The sequence below is a fragment of the Coprinopsis cinerea genome, assembly GCF_000182895.1.
Source record: "Coprinopsis cinerea okayama7#130 chromosome 13 map unlocalized cont3.13, whole genome shotgun sequence".
Lineage (NCBI taxonomy): Eukaryota > Fungi > Basidiomycota > Agaricomycetes > Agaricales > Psathyrellaceae > Coprinopsis > Coprinopsis cinerea.
This window is the reverse complement of record NW_003307532.1, coordinates 708440-733143: the sequence shown is the minus strand read 5'-3', so window position 1 is coordinate 733143 and position 24704 is coordinate 708440. Positions and strand designations below refer to the sequence as shown.

The window sequence follows — 24704 nt, the reverse complement described above, 5'->3', positions numbered from 1 at the left end:
GTTCGTCCAGTGAGGACAATGTCATCAGCGGCGTCAAGCGCCCTGCGCCCTGGGTTTTGCCCATGTGGCGATGTCGAGATGAAGAGATTGGAATTTTGATCGGCCGTTATTTGGCGGGACAAACAAAGCAAAGATTTTGTCGATCTAATCTTAGCGGCTCTCTTCTCTTCCTCCCACTCGAATTCGATTATTCTCTAATCCGGGTGGAGAGGAAGACGAGTTACGCCCCATTTTCTATCCTTAACCACCATGTCGTCTTCGTCTACCCAAAAAGAGGCCACTGAGCCCGTCCAACAGCGACCAGAGCTCTCTCGCTCGCCGTCGTTGTTCGCTCATGTCCCTGCCTCACCCGTCACTGGACCCGTTCAGGACGATGCCAACGCCGTCGACGGCGTTCTTGAACTGGCTGACGGAACAGCCTACAGAGGTATCAGCTTTGGTGCTGAAGGAAAGAGCGTTGCTGGCGAATGCGTTTTCCAGACCGGTACGTCTCATCTTTTTTTCTGCGAATTTTGGTTCCGAATCTGATGAAATTTTGTCTAGGTATGGTTGGATACACAGAGTCCTTGACGGACCCGTCGTACGAAGGCCAAATCCTCGTCCTCACCTATCCTCTCTTGGGCAACTACGGTGTCCCAGCACGCCCAGCCTCCTGGGACGACCTCCCCGAACACTTTGAATCGTCAAGGATCCACGTCGCCGCTCTCATTGTCGGAAACTATACAGAAGACTACAGCCACTTCCTGGCCAGCTCTTCTTTGGGAGCATGGCTCAAGGAGAACGGTGTCCCCGCTCTTTTCGGTGTCGATACTCGCGCCCTCACGAAAAGGATCCGCGAAAAAGGATCCATGCTTGGTCGCGTCCTTGCTCGAGCCGACGGCCCTCGAGTCAGCCGTCCCCAGGCCTCCCTCATCTCATCCGTCCCATCCACTCCCTACCCTTGGAGAGAAGAATACATCGACATTCCCTTCAGCAACCCTTACGAGAAAAACCTCGTCGCCCAGGTTTCAATCGCTGCCCCTCGGGTATACGCACCCACATCCACCCCTCGCCTCCACCCCTCCGGTCGTCCCTTGAGGGTTCTCGCCATCGATGTTGGAATGAAGTTCAATCAGATCCGATGCTTCATCAACCGCGGTGTGGAGCTCAAGGTTGTCCCCTGGGACTACGACTTCCTCGCCGAGTCCGAGCCCTATGACGGTCTCTTCGTTTCCAACGGTCCAGGTGACCCCACCAAGGTCCCCATTACCGTCGAGCGCATCCGCAAGGCCATGGAGGGCGACATGCCCATCTTCGGGATCTGTCTTGGTCATCAGCTCATCTCCCTTGCTGCTGGTGCGAAGACTTCCAAGATGAAGTATGGTAACCGTGGTGAAAACATCCCTTGCACGGACGTTCTTTCCGGCCGCTGTTACATTACCAGCCAGAACCACGGTTATCAAGTTGACGCATCTACATTGCCCATTGGTTGGAAGGAACTCTTCAGGAATGCCAACGATGAAAGTAATGAGGGCATCTACTGCGAGACCAAGCCCTTCTTCTCCGTCCAGTTCCATCCCGAGTCCAACCCTGGCCCTCGCGATACCGAGTTCCTCTTCGACGTCTTCATCCAGAACGTCGCAGACTCTGCGGCCACTGGCTACGTTGGTCCCCTCCAGCTCCCTGGTGGCAAGAAGGAAGACAACGAGAAGCGTGTTCCCCGCGTCAACGTCTCCAAGGTCATCATCCTCGGTTCCGGAGGTTTGTCGATTGGTCAAGCTGGAGAATTCGACTACTCTGGATCCCAGGCGATCAAGGCCCTCAAGGAGGAGGGTATCTACACCATCATGGTTAACCCCAACATCGCCACCATCGCTACCTCCAAGGGTCTCGCCGACAAGGTCTATTTCCTCCCCGTCACCCCCGATTTCGTGCGCAAGATCATCAAGTACGAAAAGCCCGATGGTATCTACGTTACCTTTGGTGGACAAACCGCTTTGAACGTCGGTATCAAGCTCAAGGATGAGTTCGAGGAACTCGGCGTCAAGGTCCTCGGTACCCCCATCGAAACTATTATCACCACCGAGGACAGGCAGTTGTTCGCTGACGCCATGGCTGAGATCGGCGAGAAGTGCGCTGAGAGTTGCACGGCTACCAACTATGATGAGGCTCTCGCCGCCGCCAAGAACATTGGCTTCCCCGTCATCGTTCGTGCTGCATACGCTCTTGGTGGATTGGGCAGTGGTTTCGCCCAAGATGAGAATCAATTGAAGACTCTCTGCGACAAGGCTTTCGCCACCAGCCCTCAGGTCTTGGTCGAGAAGAGCATGAAGGGATGGAAGGAGATCGAGTACGAAGTTGTTCGGGATTGCCGAGACAACTGCATCACTGTTTGTAACATGGAGGTGAGTTTTACCTTCTTTTCATCCTGAGAGAGTTGCTCACGATCTTAAACAGAACTTCGACCCTCTTGGCATCCATACCGGAGACTCCATCGTCGTCGCTCCTTCTCAAACCCTCTCCGATGCCGACTACAACATGCTCAGGACCACTGCCATCAACGTCATTCGGCACCTCGGTGTTGTTGGTGAATGTAACATCCAGTACGCTCTCAACCCTACCTCGCAGGAGTACTGCATTATCGAGGCAAGTCGAATGTCCTTTATTTGTATGATCGTTGTCCTGATCAATAATCAATTAGGTCAACGCCCGTCTCTCACGCTCGTCCGCCCTCGCCTCCAAAGCCACCGGCTACCCTCTTGCCTTCATTGCCGCCAAGTTGGGTCTCGGAATCCCGCTCAACGAGATCAAGAACTCTGTCACCAAAGTCACCTCAGCATGCTTCGAGCCCAGCTTGGACTATGTCGTTGTCAAGATTCCACGATGGGACTTGAAGAAGTTCAGCAGGGTTAGCAGGTTGTTGAGCAGCAGCATGAAGAGTGTTGGTGAGGTCATGGCTATCGGAAGGACGTTCGAGGAGACGTTCCAGAAAGCTATTAGGTCTATTGACGATCAGTTCTTGGGCTTCGCGAAGGTGAGTTTATTCCGTGTTCATGTCGTGACATCATATTGACGGAAATTTAGAACGCCTTGGTTGAGGATATCGACGAAGAGCTTGTCAACCCCACCGATAAGCGCGTCTTCGCCATCTCCACTGCGTTCCATCGTGGATATAGCGTCGACAAGGTTTGGCAGATGACCAACATTGACAAGTGGTTCTTGAACAAGTTGCATGATATCTTCAAGATTGAGCAGAAGCTCTCGTACGTGTATTCTTCCATTCCCATCTCAGTTCTTCCTTAATAATGCAATCTTTTTCATCTAATCTAGAGCATGCAATATCTCAAGCCTCAGTGTCGATCTCCTCCGCCGAAGCAAGCAGTACGGTTTCTCGGATAGGCAAATCGCCGCTTGCATCAGCTCGACAGAACTTGCTGTTCGACGTGTCCGACAAGAGAACGGTATCGCCCCCTTCGTCAAGCAGATCGACACCGTCGCCGCCGAGTTCCCTGCCTTCACCAACTACCTCTACACCACCTACAATGCTGTCGAGCATGACATCAAGTTCGAAGACCGTGGCATCATGGTCCTCGGTTCTGGTGTCTACCGCATTGGTTCCTCCGTCGAGTTCGATTGGTGCGCAGTCCGTGCAATCCGTACCCTCCGTGACCAAGGCATCCCCACCGTCATGGTCAACTACAACCCCGAAACTGTCAGTACCGATTACGACGAGGCCGATCGCCTCTACTTCGAGAACATCAGTCTCGAGACCATCCTCGACATCTACGAGATCGAGCACTCCCGTGGTGTTATCCTCTCCATGGGTGGTCAGACCCCCAACAACATCGCTCTTCCTCTCCACCGCCAGAACGTGAAGATCTACGGCACCTCACCGGAGATGATCGATACCGCTGAGAATCGATACAAGTTCTCGCGATTGTTGGATGAAATCGGTGTTGACCAGCCACAATGGAAGGAGCTCTCGAGCTTCGAGGCCGCTGTTGCCTTCTGTGACTCCGTCGGCTATCCTGTCCTCGTCCGACCTTCTTACGTTCTTTCCGGCGCCGCCATGAACGTCGTCTCCACCAAGGACGACCTCGCCAACTACCTCACCCAGGCCGCTGAAGTCTCTCGCGAACACCCTGTCGTCATCTCCAAGTACATCGAGCAGGCCAAGGAGATCGAGATGGACGCTATCGCCAAGGACGGCAAGATGGTGATGCACTACATCTCTGAGCACGTCGAGAACGCCGGTGTCCATTCCGGTGATGCCACCCTCATTCACCCTCCTCAAGATCTCGACCCTCAAACTGTCCGCCAGATCGAAGAGGCCACGGCGAAGATCGGTAACGCTCTCAATGTTACTGGTCCCTACAACATTCAGTTCATCGCCAAGAACAACGAGATCAAGGTCATCGAGTGCAACCTTCGTGCTGCGAGGAGTTTCCCCTTCGTCTCGAAGGTCACTGGCATCGATGCCATCGAGATGGCTACGAAGGTTATGCTTGGCTTGCCTGTCGAAGCGTATCCTGACCCTGGCCTTCCCTCCGACTATGTGGGTGTCAAGGTGCCGCAGTTCAGCTTCAGCAGGTTGTCGGGTGCGGACCCTGTCCTCGGTGTGGAGATGGCCTCGACCGGAGAGGTAGCGTGCTTCGGAAGGGACAAGTACGAGGCCTACCTCAAGGCGTTGATCTCGACTGGTATCCACCCTCCCAAGAAGAATATTCTGTTCTCGGTGGGAAGCTACAGGGAGAAGCTGGAGATCTTGCCGTCGGTTCAGAAGTTGAGCGCTGCCGGGTACAACATCTTTGCTACCTCTGGTACCGCCGACTTCTTGACTGAGCACAACGTTCCTTGCAAGGTGAGGAGTCGTACATGGATATTTCTTGATACGTTTGGCTAATGTTCGCGTTTTCTCTTAGTATCTCGAGACCCTCGGATCGGATGGTGGAGAGCAAAAGTCGGAATACTCGCTCACTCAGCACCTCGCCAACAACCTCATCGACATGTACATCAACTTGCCGTCCAAGAATCACTACCGCCGTCCCGCCACCTACGCTAGCAAGGGCTACAGGACTCGTCGCATGGCCGTTGACTTTGCGATCCCCCTCATCACCAACGTCAAGAACGCCAAGATGCTCGCCGAGGCTCTCATTCGCAACCTGCCTCTGGACGTGTCCAACGTGGACGCGAAGAGCTCGCACCACACCCATACCTTCCCTGGTTTGGTGAACGTCGCTGCGTTCGTCCCACAGTTGATCACTCCGGGCAGCAAGGAGCTTGCGGCTGCTACAGAGGCCTCAATCCGAAGCGGCTTCACTACTGCTTTGATCTCTCCTGTTGGAGCGGATGGTAGCATCACCACTCGCCAGACGCTCGAGCAAGTCCGTGGAGAGATCGCGGGATCTGCTCATTGCAACATCGCGTTCAGCATCACGGCCACTCCGGACAACGTCGAGGCGATCGATGAAGAGGTCCAAGCTGAAGTGAAGAGTCTGTTCGTCCCAGCGTCGACACCCGTTTCTGCTGTCGCCGCTCACTTCACGTCCTGGATTGTGGAGAAGCCGGTGGTCACGGACGCAAAGGGCGCAGAGTTGGCGTCCATCCTGCTTTTGGCAAGCCTCAACAACTGCAGTGTCCACGTCACCAATGTCCAGAGCACCGACGATCTCTTGCTCATCTCATTGAGTAAGGCCAAAGGTCTCAAGGTGACCTGCGACGTTTCGATCTTCTCGCTATTCTTTACCAAGGACGAGTTCGATGGCGCCTCCATTCTTCCATCGGCCGCAGACCAGAAGGCCCTTTGGGATAAGCTCGATATCATCGACGCCTTCTCGGTTGGCCCTACTCCGTATCAACTCGCCAAGGCCTCGAGCGAAGCCGGATCCGTGTTCTCAGGGACTGAAGAGGCACTCCCCTTGTTGCTGACAGCGGTCGTCGAAGGTCGCCTGACCCTTAATGACATTCGCAAGCGTCTGCACGATAACCCTGTCTCCATTTTCGGTATCCCAGATCAGACCCAGACGACCGTGGACGTTGTTCTTGGCCGAAAGGCACCATTCAGGAAGCACAGCGAGGCCTGGTCTCCTTTGGAGTTGAGGCCTGTTTCCGCATTCGTCCACCGTGTGGTCGTTCAGGGCCAGACTCTTTTCTTGGACGGTTCGTTGGTTGCTTCCCATCAAGGTCGGGATATCTCTGCCTTCACGCTTCCCCCTGTTATTCCAGCCAAGGAACAAGAGATCATTGCTCCTCCTGTCGCGACTTCCACCGCCTCTGTTACCAGCCCTGTACCTTCGACTTCGCTTCAGCTTCAGCAGCAGCAACATCTCCCACCTGTCAGCACGCATTCATTAACCCACCTCCAACCCCATCCATCATTCCACCGCCGACACATTCTCTCCGTCAAGCAATTCACCCAGCGTGATCTGTACGACCTCTTCGCTCTCGCCCATGAAATGCAGCTCCAGGTTGAGCGCAACGGCACCTTGGACATCCTCAAAGGAAAGGTGCTATGCACTGCGTTTTATGAACCGTCAACTAGGACTAGCTCGTCCTTTGACGCCGCCATGAAACGCTGCGGTGGTCAGGTGGTTCAGATTACTGCTGAGACCTCTTCTATCCAGAAGGGCGAGACCTTGGCAGACACTGTTCGGACGCTGGCTTGCTATGGAGATGCCATCGTGCTCCGTCATCCCGATGTAGGAAGCGCGCAGATGGCTGCCAAATTCTCTCCCGTGCCGATAATTAACGCTGGTGACGGAATCGGGGAGCATCCCACACAGGTATGTCTAGTTGACGTCTGTCAGATATGGTTCGGGGATATTGACCTTTGTCTGTTAGGCTCTCTTGGACGTCTACACCATTAGGTCTGAGCTCGGAACTGTCAACGGACGCACGATCACATTGTTGGGTGATCTCAAGAATGGTCGCACAGTTCACAGCTTGGTGACGCTCTTGTGTCACTACTCCGTCCGACTCAACTTTGTTTCGCCCCCTTCGCTGGCGATGCCTTCGAGCGTTGTCTCAGCTGCTCGCAAGGCGGGTATCCCGGTCACCATCTGCGAGACCTTGGATGAGGTTCTGTCAGATACCGATGTCCTCTACGTCACCCGGGTTCAGAAGGAGAGGTTCGAAAGCGAAACGGAGTGGTTGCAGGTGAAAGATGCGTACCGAGTGGATCACGCCGTTCTTTCACGGGCGAAGGAGGACATGATTGTAATGCACCCATTGCCTCGGGTTAACGGTGAGTAACCGATTCACCCCTTTCACCTTCTTGACTCGAATGCTTACATATCCTTGCTTCAGAAATCGACCCCGAAGTCGACTTTGATTCCCGCCGTGCCGTCTACTTCCGTCAAATGCGTTATGGCCTTTTCGTAAGTGTGGACGCCTTACGTTGGAAAGGGGCACTTAATTCAAACCTAATCTTTTTCACAGATTCGCATGGCCCTTTTGGCAAGCGTTCTTGCATGAAGTCCGTGAGGAGAAGCGCCACAAGCTGTGGGACTAAAAAAAATTGAAATTTTCGACTGCGAGGGCCGCGACACTCGACGCTAGACTCGGAGATCTCATAATACTACCGTGTAGCGAACTAGCATCTTTTATCTTATGTTTTTCATGACCTATATCAAACCGGATCTTTGGGACTTCAAGGGTTTTATGAAGTTGGAAACGCTTTTGGGTTGCATTCATTACCATCGCATATCTGTTTGTATCTATAGTTGGCTTTATCTTTTGGCATTGAGGGACTGTGGTAGATTTACACCCTCCGCATTCACGTACTTCTTGGTAAAATCAGAATTAGTTTCATCATGGCCATGCCTTTAACTCTCCGAGGCGCTGATGAGCACTGCTGACTCGTACCGGCACTACTGTAAGCTCCAGGTATCGCACCCTCTTCGCCGTCGTGGGGAACACGGACGAGATTTTATGTAATACACCATTGGGCGCTTGCAAGTGTGACTCTGAGAAACAGATTGAGGAGTGGGAAATTGATCAGCCCACTCGTCGGTCTTCCCAAGGACATTGTTCTCAGCACCCTCTGGAGATAATTGCTAGAATTCTAAAATCCAAGGAACCGCGCTCACGCCTCAGAAACTCGCAATCGATCTGGCCGGACAGTGCATTTGCACAACATCGGGCTACTCATCCACACCGTTTATTATCTTACCATCCGACACAGCCGTTGCATCTAACCCAGTTAAGAAGCTTGAATGACTACTTTTATCTTGTCTGAAGTACTGACAGTACTGACATAAGTGACTTCTAGTTCCTATTCCAATTGAAAGTCCCATCTGGCGCTGCAATCCGCCTCCTCCGGAAGGATGAATGACCTGTCTTCTCATTTCCTGATAGATCGGGGCCTCTTTGATGGTCTGCCTCGAAGTGCACGTTGAGAGACCGGGTAAGTTTAATCAGAATGAAGAGACTTTTGGAGCGGTTAATTTCCCTGCGAAGAGAGTTGAAGCATTGAGAATACGTATACAGGGTTCGTTTTCGAACACCGTCATTTTCCATTCTACTCTCAAACAAATCGGATCCAGCAAGGTCAGTGACCCAGCCTCATCTGGTTCTTTCGGAGAACTCGATACAGGGAATAACTGATACACAACTTTCTTCAAGCTCTTCAGAAACATCGAGGCTAAATATGAGCGGTGAACTGAAGACTGTGCACCCGATTCCGGTAGACTCGACGGGGTTATCGCCGGCCCTGTCGTGTCCCAGATAAAGCCAACAATTCAGGTTAGAGGGGGATTTTTGCTATAAGAGCGGGACTTTCGTAGCTCGCCTTCCCCTTGAACCATTCCCCAGCATTCACCAAGATGGGTCGCACATCTCCTTCATCGCTCAGAACCCAGGTCCTTGTCATTGGCGGGGGCCCTGCAGGAGCGTACGCAGCTTCCGTACTTGCACGAGAAGGCTTCCAGACCACTGTCCTCGAAGCCACTAAATTCCCTCGGTATGCCCGAGCTTATGAAAATGATCTCATCTTGTATTGACTATGTTCAGATATCATATCGGGGAAAGCATGCTTCCCTCCGTCACTTCATTCTTCGAGTTCATTGGGTTGGATGAAAAACTTCGCAACCATGGATTCTGCTCAAAGGTATAGATCTTATCGCCTCACCTCCTGTTCCCCCTGTTGACAGACATACCGTCAGCCTGGGGCAGCCGTCAAGTTCAACCAAAGGAAGAAGGAAGGATGTAAGTATCACAACATCGCTGCGCCGAAGAAAATAACCGACATTCCCCGTCCAGACACTGATTTCCTGAAGAATAACAGCGAAGGCACCTGGAACGTGGTATGTAACTCACCATCTCCCAATTTCTGCTAGCCAACGAACCCGGTTCGCACAGGTTCGCTCCGAATTTGATGAGATGCTCCTGAGGCACGCAGGGGAATCCGGTGCTACCGTCCTTGAAGAACACAAGGTCATCGAGATCAAATTCGAAGATGTTTCTGGGAAATCACGGCCTTACTCTGCTGTGTTCACTCGTCCTTCTGGAGAACGAAGTGAGATACACTTCGACTATCTCATCGACGCGTCTGGTAGGAATGGAATCATGTCCACGAAGGTCAGTCCGACAAACATATTTTTCCCCATTCGCGCGAACCTAACAACCATCCTAGTACCTGCGCAATCGAAAGATGAATAGTAGCCTTCACAACATCGCTTGTTGGGGCTACTGGGAAGGGGGCTATGGCAAATATATGCCTGGGACGCGACGAGAGAATGCACCCTGGTTCGAAGCACTCACTGGTAAGAGTTTACGGATCATCGAGGACCCACTGTGCCTTATAATTACTTATCTAACGCCCACAGATGAGAGTGGGTGGGCATGGTACATCCCTCTCCATAACGGAACTGTGAGGAGTCCGATTTCTACCGTCTCGGACTCCAGCTGATAGATCTTTCTTGCAGGTCTCCGTTGGGGTAGTCATGGACCAGGATGTCAGCAGCTCGAAGAAGGCGAAAGCTCGTGAAGCATCTGCAACGGGAGAGCACACCCTATGTGATCATTATCTACAGCAACTTGAGCTCGTCCCGGGACTTAAGGCTCTTCTTGGGACGGCGACCCTTGTCAGTAATCATGTTAAATCCGCTTCCGACTACAGCTATTCGGCAGAGCGCTACGCTGGAGACAGATTCAGAATTATTGGAGACGCTTCCGGTAATGCCTGTCTTCTGCGCATATTTTAGTTTATGCCGGACTAACTCCATCGCCTTCCTAGCCTTCATTGACCCTCTCTTTTCGTGAGTTCGCATCATCTCATGCGTGTATCGGAACTTCCCTGACTGGTCTCCATTCCAGCTCCGGTGTTCACCTCGCTCTCTTGGGTGGGCTGACAGCAGCATCTACCGTCGCTGCTTCGGTGCGAGGCCATTGCTCCGAGGAAGAGGCAGCGGAGTACCACCATGTCAAGATCGGAGCTGCATATACTCGGTACCCTCTACTAACAGTACCTCACTGATATCCGCGTACTAACTCTCAATGTACAGATTCTTCTTGGTTGTAATGAGCGCCTATCGGCAAATTCGAAGTCAGAACGTCGATATCCTTTCGGATGTCGATGAAGACAACTTCGACCGAGCTTTCGACATCATCCGCCCCGGTAAGTAAAATACCCCTGCGTCCCACTCCGAGTCTGACGATAAGTACAATAGTTATACAAGGTACAGCTGACGTCGGGCGAACCTTATCGGAAAGCGAGCTCCAAAAGACCTTGGATTTCTGCAAAGGTTAGTCACCGTTCCCGGGTATAGACCGCAGCAGCTGATCATTACTCTTGCTACCTCAGATGTCTGGGCTCCAGTAGATCCCGAAATGCACGAGAGAGTGGCCTCTCGATATGGGTCGGAGCTGCTCTCTCCGGCAGCACCGATTTTCAAGCCTGAGGACTTGGATCAAATTGTGGATCCCAACGACGAAGATGCTGTTGACGTATTCAAGAGGGCAAACGCGAGAAAGATAGTCGATCCCATGTTTAAGGGGATCTCCAGCTTGGAGTCAGAGCCTGTGAAAGGGTTCATTACCTGCCTCCAAAGAGGAAGTTTGGGTCTTATTTACATCGCAAGCGCCGCCTGAAGGATTGGTCCGGTCCAATTTCTTAACACAGTAGTAAATTAATGTTCACCCTACTAATGGGATCTATTCCCGACTTCGTATTCTCTGTATCAGAGCGATTTTTATTGATTGTCTTGTACTCGACAATTACATAGATGAATGCAATAGGGGTTAGTTCTCCTTGAATGAACTCCTCTTTCCCACAGGCCAATAACCCCGAAATCTCTCCGACGCTGGGCTGGTTTCGTCTGCACTGTCATTGTCAACGACGACCACTCTCGCCTCTCTCATGCATCGTACGGGATATGAACACCTTCCATCATTCCAATCACTCGATTCTAACAAATGAAGAGGGATGTCAAGTTCTGGACGTACCGTGTCTTCCAATACACACACATGTTCCTTTGCTCGGCGACCCAAACCTGCTCAACTGAGCAGCTTCAAGTTGCTGGATATGGTTAGCATTCTAACCTTACTTCTGTGTTATTGACCTCAGCATCACCGTTTCTCCTACGATCCATGCTTGCGACATTCCTATTCATATTGCACTCTCACGTCGACCCTCATTTCAAACACTGCTGGAGGAGTACTGCCCTCGAACCTCTCAGATCCCAGTATTGGCGCTCGCTAACCCGGTCTGTGGGTGCATCCACTCCCTGGCGCTGGCGTACAACCTATTTGGTCCCAACCTCCGCGTTACCCCGTGTCCTGTACTCGTTGGGACGAAATATCTGATGCTCTGGCTGACGTCGCTCCAACCAAAACACCTGAAACTTGGTACTCGGGGCTTGCTCTGATCTCTCCTTGTTTCATCGGAACACGTTGAGCTTGACTCTATGTACGTAACTGGGCAGTGGCCTTTCTACATTCTTCTAATGTGGCCATCGGAAACAAGAATAGCTTCAGGGCGCTTGACTATTTCTGGGAATTCATTGACCCCATCCAAGCATTTGGTAACATATTCACCGGAGACTTTGGCTCTCCAGCCACAACGCTAGCATCTGTCACTTTCTATCTCAGGACGCGACTGATCCTCAGACTGGAACCAGTGAGGCACCATCAGTCACGACCAGCATGCGACATGTTAGACCTCTCCAAGTTCATTCGAATTCCCCGATACATAATGTTTGGAGCCAAGCGCCGTATCCGTCGGCATGTACAACTCGATTTGAGGTCATAGTTAATCTCCGGGAACACGTCCCTTTCTGCCACGAGCTCCATTCCAACGCTAGAACGTCCGTTTCCAGCCGGACCAAAATTCACTCCTTGTGGCTCGGAAGCGCCGCAGCCTCTCCCAATAGGGAACAGCAATACCAGGCCTCGCAGTATATATTCCTGGGGTTAAAGACTGCTTAAATAAACCGAGTTTGCACTCGTCGTCTCTCGTCCTCTCAACTTTCCACCACCTCTCTCGATCTTACCGTCATGGGCAAAGCCTTCAAACATTTCGTGAACTCAACTTCCATCTTCCCACCTGGTCAAGGTCTAACTTTCGAGACAGGCTCACACCAAGGTCCTCGTCATTGGTGGAGGCCCTGGCGGCGCATATACTGCGTCGGTACTAGCCCGAGAAGGCATCCAAGTGACGCTCCTCGAGGCCACTAAATTTCCTCGGTGAGAGGAATCGCCACGCAGGGTCTTGACCTCTATCCAAACGCCCTTGCAGATACCACATCGGCGAGAGCATGCTTCCCTCCTTGAAGCTCTTCCTGCGATATATCGGCGCCGAAGAGAAGGTTAAGCAATACGGCTTTTGTGTAAAGGTCGGTTCGATTGACATTCCTTCCGGGGTCAGGCGTTGACGGAAATTCATTGTAGCCAGGGGCCGCAGTCAAACTTAACGGCCGCAAACGAGAAGGATGTGGGTGCTCGTCGCGTTAGGCGTCATCTAACTGGCCTTACCACTGATACCATTGATTAGATACTGACTTTCTGCGACACGACCCTAACAACGGATCATGGAATGTGGTACGTAACCTCAACCCTACTCATCTTAAACGGCGTTTCTCTGATCTGCTGGTTAGACTCGGGCAGAGTTCGACGAAATCCTGCTTCGCCATGCTGCAGAGTCTGGAGCCACAGTACTTGAGCAACACAAGGTCAATACAATCGAGTTCGTACGTGACGCAGATGGCAAGCCTACTTCACGCCCGTGTGCTGCTACTCTCTCCCATCCTTCCGGCGATGGAAGAATTACTTTTGACTACTTGATTGATGCCTCTGGACGCAATGGGATTATGTCGACCAAGGTGAGGATCTCCGGAAATAACCACGGGACCTAGCATTAATTTCACATTCAGTATCTCCATAACCGCCGCATGAACAGTTCGTTGAAGAACCTTGCTTGTTGGGGGTATTGGTCCGGAGACTTGAAGATGTACAAGCCTGGCACGGGACGGGAGAACGCTCCCTGGTTCGAAGCCCTTCAAGGTCTTTGAAGCCATGGTCTCTTGATGAATAGATGTACTCAACTATCCTTGCAGATGAAAGTGGATGGGCATGGTTCATCCCACTAACTGGGAAGGCAAGTTCAGAAACCCTTCTCAACGCCCAACAAATCGCTCAACTTCTTTAATCGCCAACAGGTGTCTGTCGGAGTCGTCATGGATCAAGAGATCTCCATCAAGAAGAAGGCTGAAGGGCGGGCCAAAAACTCCAACTTCACTCTGAAGGACCACTACCTCGAACAGCTTGAACTGGCGCCTGGTGTCAAAGATCTTCTCGGGAATGGAACCTTGACCGACGAACCGGTACGCTCTGCAAGTGACTACAGCTATTCTCCCGATCGCTTCTCTGGCGATCACTTCAGACTTGTTGGCGATGCTGGAGGTGAGCCCCTTACCTCAGTCTATCTGAAGTCGTTCTCACACCAGGCAATCTCAGCGTTCATCGATCCTTTCTTCTCGTAAGCACTGTTTCAGAACTCCCCTCTTCCATATCTCTCCGGCTGACTATTTTCGATAGGTCAGGGGTGCATCTGGCGATCCTGAGCGGATTGACTGCCGCAATTACGGTGTCTGCTTCAATGAATGGTCAATGCAGCGAGGAAATGGCAGCCGACTTTTTCCACATCAAGGCATCCACAGCGTACACACGGTGAGTAGACAGACGTGTTGCCGTTCAGATCCATGATGTCTGATACAAATGCCGCCAGTTTCCTCATCGTCGTTTTGAGTGTATACAAGCAAATCAGGGCTCAGTCGCTCGACGTAATGAGCGACGTCGACGAAGATAACTTCGATAGGGCGTTCGACATGCTGAGACCAGTCATTCAAGGCACGGCAGACGTAGGAAAGAAGCTCACAGACGACGAACTACAAAAAACCCTCGACTTCTGCCAACGTAAGTGTCTACCTCTGCTCCACTTCCGGTATTGCGATGATGCTGACCACATTGAACTTTGTCGACCACATAGACGTCTTTGCCGCCGCAGACAACGACATCGTCGACGAAGTGGCATCCAGATGTCAACCAGAACTTCTTTCCATTGCAGCGCCAATCTTCAGCGCAGAGCAGCTAAACGAGATGATCGACCCCAATGACGCAGATGCCGCAGCTGTCATTAACAGAATTAACTCTTCCAAGGCGTTGGCGTCGATGTATGTTGGCGGTCCTCAGCTGATTGAAAGCGATCCCGTCAATGGATTCGTCGCCACCCTTGAGAAGGGAAAACTGGGTCTTGTGCGAATCTGAACGCCGGTCTTAGTGACATTTTTACGTTCTGTATACTTAGTATCTATCATGTATATGCTTCATTCCGTCTTCGCCTGCCGTGCGCTACTATGAACTCCTCATGTAATATTTACTGTACCTGTATTCTATTTACGTTTTGTAACTTTGGAATTATGAACGTTGTTAACCTTTCGAATGAGCGAGTTCCTTTCGTCGATCCTATTCATGACTGTTCCGCGCAGTTGGGGAACCTTGACCAGTCGCCACCCTGACGTCCTTCTAATTTAGGTTGTACACCTTCCTCTTCTGGATATCGTTTCAGAGTCAGCCAATAGGTACGTAAGAGTCATACACGTATCAGGCTGCATCATAATCCCGGACAACGGTCCCCATTCCCAATCTCTCAGCCTGATCCACCACAGCTCGTGCCACTACGACGTCCTGCAGTCCCACACCAACCGACTTGAAAACCGTAATGGGACCATCCCATCCCTCCGAAGGTGCCCCCTGATCATGAGTCCGAGCTGCCCGGTGGATGCTCTTCCGGATCCAGTCCCTCAACGCATCCATATCGACTCCCCTCCCATCCTGTAACCGCGGTACAACCTCCCCAATCTCCACCATCTCCTCCGGCTTAACCCTCATCTCGATCAACTCTCCAGCTTCAACGAGACAACTCTCGCTCGAGTCGACTAGCAGTGAAGCCGGAGAGTGACTACCCTCGTAACTCTTCTCTTTCCCTGCCTCATGGTCAGTCCAGCTCTTCCTCTGTAAAGCCCTCTCAACCATCCTCCCTTCAACCTCCTTCATCTCCGGGGTATAACTCCCCACCAGAACAATATGCGTCCCATCCCGTACCCATTCAGAGCGGAAGAGCGGCTGCCTGGCCGAAGTAGCGCAGATGACGAGGTCAGCGGTGCGGAGTGCTCGCTCGACGCGTTCGGACGAAGATTCTTTCGAAGCTGTCGCCGTGGCACCCTCAGCATTACCGCCGACACCCTCCTCCGAGTCTCCCGCCGAGCACACCAGCTCAAACACAACCTTTTCAAACTGGGAAGACAACCTCCCAATCAACCCCTTCGCGCGATCGTTCCCCGAGCGATTGACGATCGTGCATTTCTCCACTACTCCGCCCTTGCCTTCCGGGACCGACTCGTCGTCTCCTTTTTGCCCATCGCATTCGGGTGTATTAGGGGGGTTGAAGAAACGCAAGTAAAGCTCCAGATGCGCTTCAATTTGGTTCCCCGCTCCAAAGGCTACGATGTGCTTCGGTAGCCTGCCTCGATTCTGCGAAAGGAGGAGCGTAGACGAGAGGAGCGAGCCTGCACGAAATTTCCATACCGAAATGATGATCGTTAGTCAAAGAGGAATTTGGGAAAAAGAAGGGGATGATTGCCCTACGCACCAGCCGCATTCCTCAAAGCAGTCAACTTCCTCGCGTTCACAATCGCCCTAACCGAGCCCGTCCGCTCGTCAAGAATGACAGTGGTAGCCGGTAAACCTGCACCAGCTACCTCTCTCGGAGCTTGGGATCCCGGTACCGAGACGATCTTCATGCTCGTGGTAATTGAAGACTTCGTCGTTTCATCGGAGCCCGCACTCTGCAACTTGTCTTTCTGATCCCCCAGGGAGGAGGGGGGACAGAACCGGGCAGGCATAAACAGAGCGGTATGATTCTCCATAGCGATATTCAACCGATGAGGTGTTTGAGTCCCAGGTCGAGTCCGAGTTCGAGCACGAGAAGAGTCAGAAGTAGCAGCCAGCCTAGAGCGAGAGATCGAAACGAACACTTCTGCCATTAGACATTGCAAGTCCTCCGGTAAGAACGACGAGGAGATCCTGTCGACGTCTGCAGCAGATAGCACCCTGAGATCTTTGGCCATTTTACTTATGTTTCTGGGATGATGGTGGTAAGAGGAAAAACAAGCGCGTTTGACGCGTCAATCATTTAGCCTGTGACAAAATGGATATTATTACAATAAGAGGACGATTACCCAAGAATCAGCATAGCTAGGAAAATATACACAGATATGGTACACGTAGATACGAGAGATGCGACTTGCGAATGAGGATGGGACTGGATGGGATAGCGAAAGCGATGATTAGATGATCGTGGAGGAAAGGGCGCAAAATGAAGATGTGCGAGTCCATGCTGATGAAAGTCTTGATGAATACTTCCAAACCCATTGAACGAGGCAGATAAAGGACGAAGAGATATTCCGAGTCCTTGTAGAAAATCACTCCGATAGTCCAATAAGAACCATCGCGGTTACCCCCGCCAACAAACTCACGACCGCCAACGCCTTCTTCGCCAGGCTCGCTGGCCTGGGCTCATCTTCAGGCTCGTCTCCTCGTCCTTCGCCATGACCATGCGCATCGTGGTGGTGGTGGTCGTGATGATGGTGATGATGGTGGTGGTGACCAGGACCATGGTGATGTCCACCTTCGACATCTCCAAACACAAAGTCACCAGCAATCATCTCTACAGTCGCCACATAGATAAGCATCCCAGCCGACACAGCCGACATCAAGCCCTGGATGAGTTTCAGAGGAGCTGCACACGAAAAGATGAGTCAAGTGAGATTGAGATTGCGAGTGGAAAATGTGCGGACCTTCCTCAGAGGACTTCTGGTTCTTGAGGACCACCATGCCGATTGCCATCCCTGCCGGCGTCGTCACTGCGAAAAGTAAGGAAAGAATGGTTTTTAGGGGATTCAATCTGGATATCCATGTCCTGTGATGATGATGATCGTGGTGGTGGTCATGCGAGTGCACTTGGGTTGACGCTGAGGTGGAACCATACCCATTGGAGGCGTGATGATGCTGGTGGTGGTGGTCGTGCTTGTGAGCGGCATGCCTCCTTCCTAGTAGATTCCTCACGGATCCCCAACTAAGCCATTCTAATCTCAGCCTTGGTCGACTCTGGTGCCGCCTGGGAGAAATTCGAACCGAGTCTCGACTTTGGCGTTTGGAGAGAAGTGGTGCTGACGAGTCGTTACTGGAAGGAGACCCCTCAGCGAGAAGTGGAACAGGGACCTCGGCTTGCGGGGTGGGGGCAAGCTCTATGGGCGAAACTGCTGTGTCATCGCTTGAATGAATCGACTCGATTGACTGCGCGTTTTCTTCGTCGTTTTGGGCCTTGTCCTTCTTGTGTTTTGCGGGCGGGAGTGCTGCAATTCGAATGCCCAGAGAAAGTCCTTCGAAGAGTTGATGGAATAGAACAGCGGTGGTTAACGAAGCTATATTATGACATCATAGGTCAGTAACAACTCGATAACGATTGGCCATCAAAACTCACTGAAGTCCGCCCCTGTCGTGACTGCGAGAGTAAGGCCAATAACTAACGAGTGGATCATTATGCCAACTTGGAGGACCTGAGATGAAGGTCAGTAACGAGGTCACATTTGAGTAGACAAACGCACAAAAATTCCAACAATCTGCCTCCGCCTCCCCACGCGTATCTCCTCTTGGTGGTGATGGTGGTGCCGGTGATCATGGAGAGGTTCGTGATGGTCTTCAGTTCGTTCCTGACGCTCTTCTTGCACTGGCTCAGGGGTCTTGGGAGGTGCAGGTACGCAGACACAGGCTCCAGGGCAAATGCCCGCCTGACAGACGCACACGTTTGAATGTAACCGCAGGATTTTGGGGGTATTGGTGAGGAAAGGCAGGATCACTGTCGGGTCTTGTCCAAGTACTGGGGTTGGGCAGCCTGAAACGGCCAAAGGCAGAGGAGTGGACGCTAATGAAGGGGTTTCTGCTGGTGTGGAAGGTGCTGAAGGTTTGGCCTGTAACCTATCGACGTATGTGGTGGAGATGTCTTGAGTGAAAGATTAGCGCGGACTCGGGTAATCAGAGCGCTCGAACCTACATTCAACCAAGAATATCGCCAGCAGCGATGCCAATCTATGAAATATCCAATGTCAGTTGTAATACACCAGTCCTACTCGGACAAAAAACACACATGATGAGCCCAGTCCACTTTCCAACGTCGCCATACTCCTTCTTCACAGCATCGGACAAAAGTGCACAAAATGAATCAGGCAACAGATGTATGAACGCCGTCGCTAATATCACACCGGTACCCAAATGCTTTCCAATGAAAAACAAAAGATCCGGTGTTCGAATGAGGCCTGACCCGCTAATAGCTGGAAATGAAACAGCGACCAGGGAGGCGGCTAGGATGGCCAACATAACGGCGAGCTTTGCTGTGTCGTTTGGTGCCAACATATTGACTTCATCGTCTTTCCCAGTAGTGTCGTTAAATATTGTGTATGTTGTCGTCAACAGCGAGCTGAGCAGGGCGGACATCGCCTGGTGGCGGATGGAAAAAGAGGGAGAGAGACGAGCGGGGCTGGTGCTCAATATAATAGCCCCGACCCTAACCCCAGTCTTGGTGGGCATGAGGACCGCATCGGTAGGCTTGGCGCCGGGCGGGTTCTGAGTTCGATTCGCGCGGAAGGCAATCTGTTCATACATCGATCGCGTAGTCAACAAACTCAACAGGTGCAAGGCGCAGAAAGCAGAAAGCAAGTTCACCGTAGCTTGCCGCGCTATTGCGTGGAGAGGCAGGGCCAGGACTGAACCCTTTGAGGATGCCCAGACATTGGCAATATAACCGCCTCGGTAGCGTTGAGAGAGGTCTCGATGGCGAAGCGAGTCAGCGAGACGGTCCTTGTCAGAAGCGAGCCGGACCCGACAGGCCTGCTGAGTTACATAGTCAAATCTAGCTCGTCTTATCCAGCGTCACGGCCTGGGATCTCCATCTCGCCTAAGCTAAACCGCTGTATAGTCCGTTCCCGGCATGCTTAGGTTGACCAGTGATGGGATGAGAACCATACCAGACTCACAGTTCTATAAATTCCTACAACGCCGCCAGCTAGAAGTAAAGGTTCAGCTATTCAATAGGCCGCTCTGCACACCAGTCCAAGAACAGGGAGTATGGGGATAGTTGTGGTAGGAAGTCAACCTATGTCGTCAACACAACGAAATCCAGGAAGCTTCGGGTTCAAGCGGCACGTAAATCCCGCTCGTTCCGCACTTCCGCTTCTTCCGCTCCCCACTGCACAACCATGTATTTCAATTCCACTAGAACTGAATCAAATACTACAAACCCTCTCCCCAGGCCTCTCCAAAACCCACTCCTTAACCTCCTCCGCCCACTCTTCACCCTGCCCAATCCCAAGCACCCAATTCACACTAATATGATTATGCCCCTTCCCCACCACCATCCTCTGCGGCCTGCCCAACCTCCTCCCAACAGCCTCCCGCATCTTCCTCCCCGCGTCATCCATATAATCCGGCTCCTCCTCCGCCTGCACCATCAAAATCTCCGGCAACGAACCCAGCTCGGAGTCAGGGAACCGGTTGAACAAGGATAACGCATCATTGGCTTTAGCTTCGTCGAGGGTGGACCAGTACTTCTCGATCGCAGAGGCACGGGGTGTACCAGGTACAGCAGCCGAGACGTCGTATCCGCCCGCGAAGAGGATTAGACCGGTGATTCGAGAACGCAAGGGTGAGTCCAACGGGACAACTGAAGTATTGAACAGAAGCGTCGCTGCGTGCGTTGCTCCAGCCGAATGGCCCATCACAACGATGTTCTCTAGGTCTGGAGATGGGCTTCCGGGAGATGCCAGTGCCTCGGGGTTCTTAATGACCCACTCTATCGCATCGCGAACATCCTCTACCGGTTTGGGATACTTGAACTCTGGCGCGAGCCTGTAATCCGCGATGACAGTAGGGATCCCTCGTCTGGCGAAGAACGAGCCTACACAGGCGTACACGAGCCCGAAACTAGGCGACAGGTTCCTCGCGCCAGTGACAAAGCTCCCTCCATACACAAAGAACAGAACAGGCGACTTCTCCCGCCTATCCTGTTCTAAAGGGTAGTAGATATCCAGCTGTACAGGCAATCGATAAGCTGCTCATTCCAGGGTAGGAAGAGACGAACCTGATGCCGGTCAGTGGGCCCATACTTGAACGTCTTGAACGGGATTTCCTGGATATGGGCCTTATTCGCAGTGAGGAGAGGCGCCAAGATCTCTATGGCTAATAAGCTCAATTAGGAAGCACAAAAGCCAAACGAAACCCCGATGCAACTCACATGCCTCCATAACATCGGGAATATCCCGACCCCGAATCTTCGCCAGTTCATCCATCGAGGCGCAATCTACTTGAGGGAAAGAGATAAAGATCAGATACAAGAGATAACGAATACCCTGCTGCGTGGATTAGTCAACAAATGTCGCATCCGTGCTCATTGGTTTAACCGAGTCCAAGGTGTTCTCAGAAGCCTAATCAAAATTAAGCAGTAGATGGAGCATTACATGCCGAAATGCGACTGTAGATCAACCTCTATATCTACCGGTTCTCCTCGGGATCGTCGAGCAGTCCCCGTTCTTCGTCGGTTTCCGAAACCAGGGGCACCTCCTTATCTTTTACTTTGCTAAGCTGCAAAAAGGGTATTAGGATATTGATATTCCATCCTAGGTAGACAGCAACTCACTGCGGTGTACAATGCCGAGACCACAATGATGACCGTTCCGACAATAGATAACAAGGGCGGCGTCGTTTTGAGGAAGATGCGCTGGAGGATCGTCGCGAATACAATCTGAAAACGCGTAAACATCTCGCTGAAGATCTAGAGAAGCCATCTAACATATTTACCTGTGTATAGACAGCCATAGTCCCTCTTCCAGCGGTTTCCCGTTGCAAACCCATCGTCAGCAGGATCTAGACCGCAGTTTAGCTCTTTTCCAATAACACCAAAGGAGACGTCATACCTGGGCAATGAAGCCGAATACTCCAATCATCAATAGCATAGCCAGCCAGCTCGTTTTCGCCGGGATGATGAATTCGGTCCGAGTAACGAGCATACTAGAGGATGGTGAGATAGAACTCGGAAGAAGGAAGGCTTGGTTGGACGGACGCTACGCCAGAGAAAATGATGGACTGCCCAGCAAAGGAGACCATCGAATGCATAGTATGTGCTCGTTTACCGATAGCCCTCAAACTAGTGACTGAGGATCTGTCAATACCATAACTTCTCGGAAGCGAGAGTTTCCTTACAGGCTAAGGTTGCACCGAGAACACCAATTAGAGCAACACTAGGGCGCGCGGTCAGAAAACCAGCGCGCTACACAGTCAATCGACTCACCCAACCGCTGTTAACCGCTGAGCAGGGGTCACATCCTCATCTCCCACATTGTGCTGGGACGAGTCTCCAAACAGCCAAGGTGGACGAGCAATGAGTACCACACCGCCCAAACTGAACACTGGAAATAAGGCTTTAGTCTCCAACCCAGATGAGAGAACGGAAGAACGCACCTCCAGCGACGAGTTGTGAGACTCGTAGATGCTCCCCCAAGAACATAGCTCCAGCAATAGCTGTACACATAGGTGACAAGAAGGTCAGGACGGTTGCGTCTGACAAGGAGAGGTATTGCAGGGAATAGTAGATTCCATAGAGGCCAATCGAACTGCAAAACGTCAACAAGAGAGATTCGTCGTGTGAAGAGGAACGCACCCGCCAATACCCCTGCAGAAAAGAAGCCACCGTACTCCAGGTGGGCCCAAGACAGGGTTAGAAACCCCCGTCCAAACCCTGAACGCACAACAGTCAATCCAGAAACGGGTGAGAGTTCCAAAACGTGAACTCACATATATGCCACACTAAAGACATATGTGATAACCTATAAGCAAAACTCTTCAGACACCCTCGACGTCCAAACACGTATCAGACACACACACCATCCGAACAAAAATGAGCTGCAAATCCATTAGCAAAGGATGGAGATGCAGCCTCGTAACGATTCCTTCACCTCAAACGTCGAAACCGGCGGGTCGATACTGTTCAGAATCTTCACTGCCAAATGCATACACGCAAAGAACAGCTCCGAAGCAGCAACCAACAGCAACCCGACATTATTCGACACGAAAGTCTTCAGAGCTCCCGGTGATCGTTCGTCGCGCTCATTGAACCCTGGTAAATCTGCAACCGAGCCATAATCCCGGTTTCTTGACATTTTCCTTTAGAGTTTGCGCGCTCTAAGAGGCGAGAGGAGCCTGAGAGACGTCGAGAACGCGCACGGTAGCGGTGGATCGTGGTGGACGGCGAGGAACAGGGAAATCTCGGGCTTGCCGAACTGTGCCAAGGTTTCGGCCACAATTTGAAGGTCCGCACCTCGTCGCCGACTCGGAGTTCGGCAAGTCTCGTCTTTGGCCGGTCATCGATGGTTGTGCTTTCGTCTTCCTCCTTCATCATCGACGGCGGAAGAACGCTATGTTATGGTAACATCCTCCTACGATGGGGACAAACCTCTTCGTCAGGTAGGGAAAGACTGGCCTTTCTGGGCCAAGCGTTTTGGTCGCCGTTGACACGAGGCGTGCTGGTGAAAGAGGTTGTGGAACCGAGGTCCTATTCTTGCGGCAACTTCTGTCATACAACATTCTGAAACAAGGGTTACGAGGAGCGGCTTGCTACTTACCTCGCAGCACAGTGGAGCGCTCGACTCGGACAACGAAGAACAAACCTCGCCCCTCGTCCCGATCCATCCGACCTCTCGTACACGAAAGGTTAGCTAACTGTTACCGTCCTTTGCAACGTATTATGAAGGAATCATTCTCCTCGGATATTCCGTGGGTACCTCGTTGCCCACTGTGCGAGAGACACCAATTCCAGGACCTGGGCAGTCAGCCACGGAAGTGCTTAAACACACTCTGTACGACGAAGGTACGCTTACACAAGTTATCCTTTCCATCCTCATCACCACAGACTTACCAAAATACTTATCAAACTCATCAGCTAAGTCCCAAACAGAGTATACGCAATCCCCCCTCTTCCTCCACTGATCGACGTCAATTCGGCCGAATGGGGTGACCATTAACTAACTATCGCGTCACCACGCACGGCTATCCACTGCGCATCTATGCACCCTCGCCTCGGGCGATCCTGCAAGCTCGGAACAGAGACCCAAGCAGTGCGTATTCCTGTCCATTCAACAATCAAGACCAATACAATACGAGGTGCGAGAGTACACGCCCTGATCTTGTGCTAGTTCCACGGCTTCCACCCCCGTTGATCAGCCCGGAATACCGTGGGTTGTAGTCCACCAATACAATCTGTCGCAGCCCCCAGTCCCGGTGGCAAGGAGATCAAGCTACTTAGACGTCAGCGCGTTCCTGACTGCGTGCGTTGAATTGGCCTCGTGGGCCGTCGTTCAAAGAACAAGGAGGCCTTTATCCGGAAAACTCTATAACGAAAGGGCCTAGCCTCGCAAGCGTCCAGCTCACCATTGACACCCTCAGGAAGGGAGTCTCTAGGACCAAGGAGGTGCGCTATGTACTCTCCCACATCCCATCTGCATCCCAAACATCGAGGCTCAACTTCGAATCCAAGCTCTTGTGTCGAAGAAGACCTGTCACCAATCCTCTACATCAGGCTCGCATCAGATCCCGAATCTCCATCTCACCTCTTCACACTATCACAATTCATCGAAATTCCCTTCTTTGGGCATTCGACACCCAGGGCTGTTACTCCAGGTGACTTACTTTGGGCTAGTTATTCTCGGCTTCCTACCTCGACTTCTGCGCCCAATCTATCATTATTTCGGCTTCACGATGAGGCCCCTTCCACTCCAAAGGCCATGTGGAGTGCAGGACTTCAGCTTTGGCTCTTGCAGGGTTCACAATAGCTCTGTGTCTGACGCGTCGTACCATCCCTGTCCTCGCTCAGAATCTCCTTCGCGAGCGCTAAGTGTAGCCCGGAAACGACGATCGCCATTCCAGTCCAATGGCGACGACACAGGCGTACAGCGTGGAGGCGAGACCTAGCCTCAATCCAGTAAATACTTCTGTGCAGGCGGGCCTATACGAACAAGCGCTGACGACCATGAATGACGAACACAATGACGACGATTGGCTTGTGGAGGGTCGAGGCCCTCTCCCATCCCCGAACATACATACAATACATTCTACATTCCCTCCCA

General features: G+C 52.0%; 7 protein-coding genes across 7 annotated transcripts; 3 read left to right on the top strand and 4 right to left on the bottom strand.

The window, feature by feature from the left end:
* Window positions 1-249: 249 nt before the first annotated feature.
* Window positions 250-7452, top strand: CC1G_04764 (aspartate carbamoyltransferase; the record flags this gene model as incomplete). The annotated part of the gene is made up of 10 exons (XM_001838268.2): window positions 250-484; window positions 544-2384; window positions 2437-2647; window positions 2724-3013; window positions 3064-3242; window positions 3328-4840; window positions 4902-6761; window positions 6820-7222; window positions 7285-7355; window positions 7417-7452. 10 exons carry the CDS (start codon window positions 250-252, stop codon window positions 7450-7452), a joined length of 6639 nt encoding a protein of 2212 aa, XP_001838320.2.
* A 1344-nt stretch (window positions 7453-8796) lies between these two features.
* Window positions 8797-11067, top strand: CC1G_04763 (hypothetical protein; the record flags this gene model as incomplete). Its single annotated transcript, XM_001838267.2, has 13 exons — window positions 8797-8938; window positions 8989-9085; window positions 9141-9183; window positions 9238-9281; window positions 9337-9555; window positions 9611-9740; window positions 9804-9847; window positions 9903-10152; window positions 10214-10235; window positions 10294-10425; window positions 10482-10594; window positions 10647-10721; window positions 10781-11067. The coding sequence occupies exons 1-13, from the start codon at window positions 8802-8804 to the stop codon at window positions 11065-11067; spliced, it is 1593 nt and encodes a 530-aa protein (XP_001838319.1). The 5' UTR covers window positions 8797-8801.
* A 1354-nt stretch (window positions 11068-12421) lies between these two features.
* On the top strand, window positions 12422-14739 carry CC1G_04762 (hypothetical protein; the record flags this gene model as incomplete). Its single annotated transcript, XM_001838266.2, has 13 exons — window positions 12422-12495; window positions 12548-12660; window positions 12713-12809; window positions 12865-12907; window positions 12968-13014; window positions 13071-13295; window positions 13347-13476; window positions 13530-13570; window positions 13632-13875; window positions 13930-13951; window positions 14011-14142; window positions 14201-14388; window positions 14462-14739. The coding sequence occupies exons 1-13, from the start codon at window positions 12472-12474 to the stop codon at window positions 14737-14739; spliced, it is 1584 nt and encodes a 527-aa protein (XP_001838318.2). The 5' UTR covers window positions 12422-12471.
* A 336-nt stretch (window positions 14740-15075) lies between these two features.
* Window positions 15076-16601, bottom strand: CC1G_04761 (hypothetical protein; the record flags this gene model as incomplete). Its single annotated transcript, XM_001838265.1, has 2 exons — window positions 15076-16040; window positions 16124-16601. 2 exons carry the CDS (start codon window positions 16599-16601, stop codon window positions 15076-15078), a joined length of 1443 nt encoding a protein of 480 aa, XP_001838317.1.
* Window positions 16602-16955: 354 nt separating this feature from the next.
* CC1G_15793 (hypothetical protein) lies at window positions 16956-19194 on the bottom strand (the record flags this gene model as incomplete). The annotated part of the gene is made up of 8 exons (XM_002910027.1): window positions 16956-17272; window positions 17331-17396; window positions 17494-17608; window positions 17668-17957; window positions 18017-18092; window positions 18141-18535; window positions 18587-18621; window positions 18680-19194. 8 exons carry the CDS (start codon window positions 19192-19194, stop codon window positions 16956-16958), a joined length of 1809 nt encoding a protein of 602 aa, XP_002910073.1.
* A 529-nt stretch (window positions 19195-19723) lies between these two features.
* Window positions 19724-20876, bottom strand: CC1G_15792 (alpha/beta hydrolase domain-containing protein; the record flags this gene model as incomplete). The annotated part of the gene is made up of 4 exons (XM_002910026.1): window positions 19724-19777; window positions 19830-20618; window positions 20669-20766; window positions 20822-20876. The coding sequence occupies 4 exons, from the start codon at window positions 20874-20876 to the stop codon at window positions 19724-19726; spliced, it is 996 nt and encodes a 331-aa protein (XP_002910072.1).
* A 202-nt stretch (window positions 20877-21078) lies between these two features.
* CC1G_04759 (integral membrane protein DUF6) lies at window positions 21079-22742 on the bottom strand (the record flags this gene model as incomplete). Its single annotated transcript, XM_001838263.2, has 12 exons — window positions 21079-21168; window positions 21224-21328; window positions 21385-21450; window positions 21501-21594; window positions 21647-21737; window positions 21787-21824; window positions 21875-21992; window positions 22045-22196; window positions 22244-22321; window positions 22378-22409; window positions 22468-22485; window positions 22539-22742. 12 exons carry the CDS (start codon window positions 22740-22742, stop codon window positions 21079-21081), a joined length of 1086 nt encoding a protein of 361 aa, XP_001838315.2.
* Window positions 22743-24704: the final 1962 nt, after the last annotated feature.